A 6449-nucleotide genomic window follows, 5' to 3' on the forward strand; every position below is an offset into this window, starting at 1 on the left:
GGTGGAACGGAATCCAGAAGACACTGCCCCCCCCTGGGGGGTGGGGGGGTGGGGGGGAGAGGTCCTAGGCTCCAACGGGGGAGGGGCTTAAGTGTAGTCTCTCCCCTCCGAGAGGGAAGGCTCTGCTTACACGCCAGGCTTCCCGGGTCCCCCCACCTACGGGTACACACCCCCAGGCCCCCCCACGTACGGACCGCCCACCCCCACCACGACTCGGACCGGAGCCTGGCCTCCGAGTCCCGGGGGGGGGGGCACCATTCCTGGAGGGCCAGGGGGGTGCATTTGCATCTGAGGCATTCCTTTAAAAAACAAAAAAAAATAATTAAAAATGCTAATATTCGGGAGAGAAATGAAGAGACTCAGTGATTCCCTTCTCCCACAGCGCTCGGCCCCAGCTGGACTTAAAAAGAAAATCGAAGAAATTAAATAAATCGCTCTCTCAGCTGAAACCACCAGGCGTTACCAGAGCTACCTCTACAGCGACAGGCACACGTCTGGAGTCACGCAGAACTTTAGGATTTGAGACTATTATTATTATTATTATTATTATTATTATTATTAATAAACTATATGAACATAATTTGGATCTTTTATTGCACATCATGCAATAAAAAAAAAAAAACTACAAAATGATATCGCTAACAAAAAGTCTACAGGAAGGACGTTGTATTAATAGTTCAGTATTTCATGTTAGATTTCAAAAGTTTTTTTTTTCAAGTATATGTCACATATTTTGTGGAATGTCAAGTATATGAGAACAAGGGAACATTATTCAGCAAACTATACAAAGCGCTGGGTGTGCAATTCAATATGAGAACAAGGGAACTTTTATTCAGCAGCTTTCACATTATTGCAGCTTTCACTGGACTCTATGAAGCTGAGGGAGTTCATTCTATATAGAGGGGGTGTGCAATTCAATATGACTCTATGAAGCTAACAAGGGAACATTATTCAGCAGCTTTCACTGGACTCTATGAAGCTGAGGGAGTTCATTCTATATAGAGGGGGTGCAATTCAATATGTTAACAAGGGAACATTATTCAGCAGCTTTCACTGGACTCTATGAAGCTGAGGGAGTTCATTCTATATAGAGGGGGTGCAATTCAATATGAGAACAAGGGAACATTATTCAGTGAAGCTGAGGGAGTTCATATAGAGGGGGTGCAATTCAATATGTTAACAAGGGAACATTATTCAGCAGCTTTCACTGGACTCTATGAAGCTGAGGGAGTTCATTCTATATAGAGGGGGTGCAATTCAATATGATAACAAGGGAACATTATTCAGCAGCTTTCACTGGACTCTATGAAGCTGAGGGAGTTCATTCTATATAGAGGGGGTGCAATTCAATATGAGAACAAGGGAACATTATTCAGCAGCTTTCACTGGACTCTATGAAGCTGAGGGAGTTCATTCTATATAGAGGGGGTGCAATTCAATATGAGAACAAGGGAACATTATTCAGCAGCTTTCACTGTATAGGGTGATGCAAACTTTAGCCAAATCTTGCAATGCATTCACTGCAATACATTTCTAAACACACATGCATATAAATGTGCTTTTTAGTTTGAAATTCGTCTCTATCTGTAACAGTTTGATACAGGACAGGTGTAGCTCTCTGACCTGGGTGCATGGCTCCGTGGGGGAAGGGGGGCGGTCCAGGGGGGGGTCCCGAGCCTGGTGCTCCTCCTGTCGGTGGTCCCGGGACTCCAGAGGAGGGGGGCATCGAATGAGGGTGCATCCCGGGCATCATCCCGGGGGGGGGCCCCGGGGGAGGGAAGGCGCCGGGAGGGGGCATGCCTGTGAACAAGGACGACGGCACGTCAAGGGTTAAACACAGGTGATGATGTCACACAGCTGGAAATGAACACTGTCTGGTGTTCAGATTCACTTCATGGACTAAAGAATAAAGTGTAATAACCAGAGAGAGAGAGAGAGAGAGAGAGAGAGAGACACAGGAACAGACACAAAGAGAGATAGAGAGAGAGAGAGAGAGCGCGAGGCAGAGATAGTGAGGGAGACAGAGAGAAAGAAAGAGAGAGAGAGAGAGACAGGCACAGAGACAAGAGAAAGAGATAGAGAGAGCGAAAGAGGCAGACAGAGAGCCAGACAGACAGTCTTATGATATTTGCAATGTAAATCTATATATATATATATATATATATATATATATATATATATATATATATATAAAATTTGTTTTATATGTGTTAACGAGTTCCAGGGACAGAAATAAGACTGCCATTGCACAGCAGTGTGATCCAGTCCTGGTTTCACTGTGAGTTTAATAATCAGACACACCTGAGCTTGTTGCCTAGACACACTGGGGCTGATCAAGCTGCTAGTGAAACCTGGCCTGGATCACGCTGCTGTGCAACGGGAGTCGGATTCCCAGCCCTGCAACTCGTTAAAATCTCTATGCTGCCAGTATTACCACCCCCAAAAAACAGCACAACAAAAGCATTGAGAAGGAAAGAGCGAGCAGGGACGGGACAGGGCGACTAACCTGGAGGGGGCATGCCGGGCCCCATGGCGGTGATGACGGGCGAGGGGGCGGAGAGGGAAGGGGGGGCATCGGCGAACAGCTGGTGAGGCCGGTCGGCCTGGGAGAGCGGGTTCTGGGCGGCCAGCAGCCTCTCGGCCGCGGAGCCGTGCCGCTCCCCCTTGGAGTCCTTCTTGAAGGCGTAGGACACGGTGATGGGCCGGTTGCACAGGTACTGCCCGTTCATGGCCTCGATGGCCGCGTCAGAGGCGTCGAAGCTGGCGTAGTTGATGAAGGCGTACCCTTTGGAGTTGCCCGTGTCGGGGTCCCGCATGATCTTGGGGGTCTGCAGGATGACCCCGAAGGCGCTGAAGGTGTCGTAGAGCAGCTTCTCGTCGATCTCGGGGTCCAGGTTGCCGATGAAGATGTTGGCCCCCACGTCCAGGTTCTTGTTGTGGGCCGACGCCTTGTTGACGCGGATGGGCTTGCCGTACAGCTTGATCATGTTCATGATTTTGATGGCGTAGTCGGCGTCCTCCTCGCTAAGGAACTCCACGAAGCCATAACCTGGGAGACGAGAACGGAATCGCTAAGTGAACGGCTTTCCAGACCCATTCAGGAATGACACTATTAATAAGTATTTATTTTATTCAGTCATTCAGCAGACACTTTCCTCCACAGAGACTAGGAGGGTGAACTCTGCACCATCAACAACTGCTGCTGCTGCTGCAGAGTCTCTTCCAATAGGACCTGCAGAGTTTTTTAAATTTAAAATTGCATTCCACTGCCTCAAGATGTCTTCCCGCATGGACCGCTCAGAACTACATTTCCCATCATCCTCCTCCTGCTCACTTGGTAAATCAATCTCAGATTACATATGTGAGCAGGAGGAGGATGATGGGAAATGTAGTTCTGAGAGGTCTGCACAGGGACACGGGAAGCCATCTTGAGGCAGGAAATGCAATTTAAAAGTTTTTTTTTTATTTTTTTTAAAAGTGGTCAAAATGTACCAAAAAAATAATAATAATTAAAACGACACACAATCAAATAAAATGATTCTTATGTACCCGTTAAAAAAGGGTGTGAAATCCAGGCCTCAAACCACAGAGTAGTTCTGGAATGGGGTGCAGGGGCCACACAACAGGAGTCGTGTTTCAAAACCTGTTTTTAAATTTCCCAGTCGCTGCACAGCCAAATAAAGACTGCTGCAGCCGATTTGAAAACTCCTTTGCGTTAGTAGGATGTTTACAAAAGCTTTGCCCTGTTAATTGGGCCCCCCCTGTTGAGAACAGCGATGAACAGTTTGTCCGCTCGGCTTTACGAAACCCCGCTGAAGCAGGTTTACCTTGATGCTGCCCGGTCACTCTGTCCTTGGGCATGTGAGTGTTGACCACCGGCCCTGCCTGGAGGAACAGTTCCCATAGCAACGGTTCGGACACTTTCTCATCCAGGCCTCCCACGTACACAGTGGCATCTGAACAGATCAAATAAAAAAAAAACAGTAATTAGTATAAACTAACCCACAGGCCAGCCAGCACCAGACTTAACACATACAGGGAGCATAAGGGTTTAGTGGTGAAAAGGGGCTTTAAACCAGAAGGTTAGAGGTTCAAATCCCAGCTCAGCCACTGACTCGCTGTGTCTGTGACCCTGAGCAAACCTGCCTGACCATTTCAATAATATACCTGAACAAGGGGAGCTCTGAACCCCAGGACTGGGTGCAGCAGCAGCAGGGCTAGTGTGAGTTTCTAACCCTGCTCAAACTCCTGGCTCCTGATCATTGCAATATTAATAATAATAGACTTCATTGAGGGGAGCTCTGAACCCCAGGACTGGGTGCAGCAGCAGCAGGGCTAGTGTGAGTTTCTAACCCTGCTCAAACTCCTGGCTCCTGATCATTGCAATATTAATAATAATAGACTTCATTGAGGGGAGCTCTGAACCCCAGGACTGGGTGCAGCAGCAGCAGGGCTAGTGTGAGTTTCTAACCCTGCTCAAACTCCTGGCTCCTGATCATTGCAATATTAATAATAATAGACTTCATTGAGGGGAGCTCTGAACCCCAGGACTGGGTGCAGCAGCAGCAGGGCTAGTGTGAGTTTCTAACCCTGCTCAAACTCCTGCCTCCTGATCATTGCAATATTAATAATAATAGACTTCATTGAGGGGAGCTCTGAACCCCAGGACTGGGTGCAGCAGCAGCAGCAGCAGGGCTAGTGTGAGTTTCTAACCCTGCTCAAACTCCTGGCTCCTGATCATTGCAATATTAATAATAATAGACTTCATTGAGGGGAGCTCTGAACCCCAGGACTGGGTGCAGCAGCAGCAGCAGCAGGGCTAGTGTGAGTTTCTAACCCTGCTCAAACTCCTGGCTCCTGATCATTGCAATATTAATAATAATAGACTTCATTGAGGGGAGCTCTGAACCCCAGGACTGGGTGCAGCAGCAGGGCTAGTGTGAGTTTCTAACCCTGCTCAAACTCCTGGCTCCTGATCATTGCAATATTAATAATAATAGACTTCATTGAGGGGAGCTCTGAACCCCAGGACTGGGTGCAGCAGCAGCAGCAGGGCTAGTGTGAGTTTCTAACCCTGCTCAAACTCCTGCCTCCTGATCATTGCAATATTAATAATAATAGACTTCATTGAGGGGAGCTCTGAACCCCAGGACTGGGTGCAGCAGCAGCAGCAGGGCTAGTGTGAGTTTCTAACCCTGCTCAAACTCCTGGCTCCTGATCATTGCAATATTAATAATAATAGACTTCATTGAGGGGAGCTCTGAACCCCAGGACTGGGTGCAGCAGCAGCAGCAGCAGGGCTCGTGTGAGTTTCTAACCCTGCTCAAACTCTTTAAAAGTTTAAACTTTTTTTTTTTTTTTTTTTTTAATCCTACGTGCTTAAAACAAACGCCAACCGACTTCACAAATAAAGCTTAGCGCTTGGCAATACTTTTACAAAAACGCGGGTTCTCTCGTTCAGCCAAGACAATATAAACCACATTCCGCCCTTTCCAACGACCCCTCGGGTACGAAACCCGCTTTAAAAGCGAGACTGGATTATTAACGCGATTAAGTTCAACCTAACCCCCCCGGACACTTTGCAATCAGGGCAGCCAGCCCTTCTCATCGCGACCCCTCGCAGCAGCGCTGTTACCGGTGCGGGTTAGAAACGGGTTTGCAAAGCTTCCAGGTGTTTCGGTTTAAACACACGAATTAATTTCGGAGACGCCGCGGAAACTAGCAGGGGAACCCGTTACAATAAAACGAGTTTATAATGCGAGTTTAAACGAGCCCCCTGTCCCGTGTGCTCAACCTGCCCCCTCTGCACCCAAATAAAACACGTGTCCCCCCCCGCTCCAGTATTAATCACATATTAATCCCCGCTGCGTCTCCTGCCCCCGGTATTCTCTCTTTCCATTCATTTAGATTGAAATCCTTACCTTGGTTTCGCTCCGAGATCGGTCCCGCCGCCATTCACAAAAACAGCGTGTTGTCAGAAGTCGCCTCAGCCTCCGCCTCCGCCTCCCGGCCGCAGCGCCCCCTGCAGGGCTGGAGGACGCGTTACCGCAGCGCCCCCTGCAGGGCTGGAGGACGCGTTACCGCAGCGCTGGCGGAGCCGCTGAAACGACACCTCCCTGGTTGGATAGTATTATTATTATTATTATTATTATTATTATTATTATTAGTAGTAGTATTATTATTAGTATTATTATTATTATTATTTCCGACAACGATTTCAGGATGGCTGCACGACCCGCAAACGCCGACACCTGCTGTTAATTTGGGAGTCCTAATTGCAATACTGTAGCGCATAGTAAGGTAAGAACAATAATACATTAATTAATAAATAAATATACATTATTTGCATGCAAGAGTATTGTCTGTATGTGCAACGTTTATTATTTTATTATTATTATTATTATTATGATGAATGTTTTAAACAGTAACGGGAGATGTTCTGTTTTAAG

General features: G+C 47.5%; 1 protein-coding gene across 1 annotated transcript; it reads right to left on the minus strand.

The window, feature by feature from the left end:
- Positions 1 to 156: 156 nt before the first annotated feature.
- Positions 157 to 6028, minus strand: sf3b4 (splicing factor 3b, subunit 4). Its single transcript, XM_041238960.1, has 5 exons — positions 5922 to 6028; positions 3828 to 3956; positions 2507 to 3049; positions 1624 to 1800; positions 157 to 299 (listed from the first exon to the last, which is right to left on the minus strand). The coding sequence occupies exons 1-5, from the start codon at positions 5953 to 5955 to the stop codon at positions 157 to 159; spliced, it is 1026 nt and encodes a 341-aa protein (XP_041094894.1). The 5' UTR covers positions 5956 to 6028.
- Positions 6029 to 6449: the final 421 nt, after the last annotated feature.

The sequence above is a fragment of the Polyodon spathula genome, chromosome 51 (genome assembly GCF_017654505.1).
Source record: "Polyodon spathula isolate WHYD16114869_AA chromosome 51, ASM1765450v1, whole genome shotgun sequence".
Lineage (NCBI taxonomy): Eukaryota > Metazoa > Chordata > Actinopteri > Acipenseriformes > Polyodontidae > Polyodon > Polyodon spathula.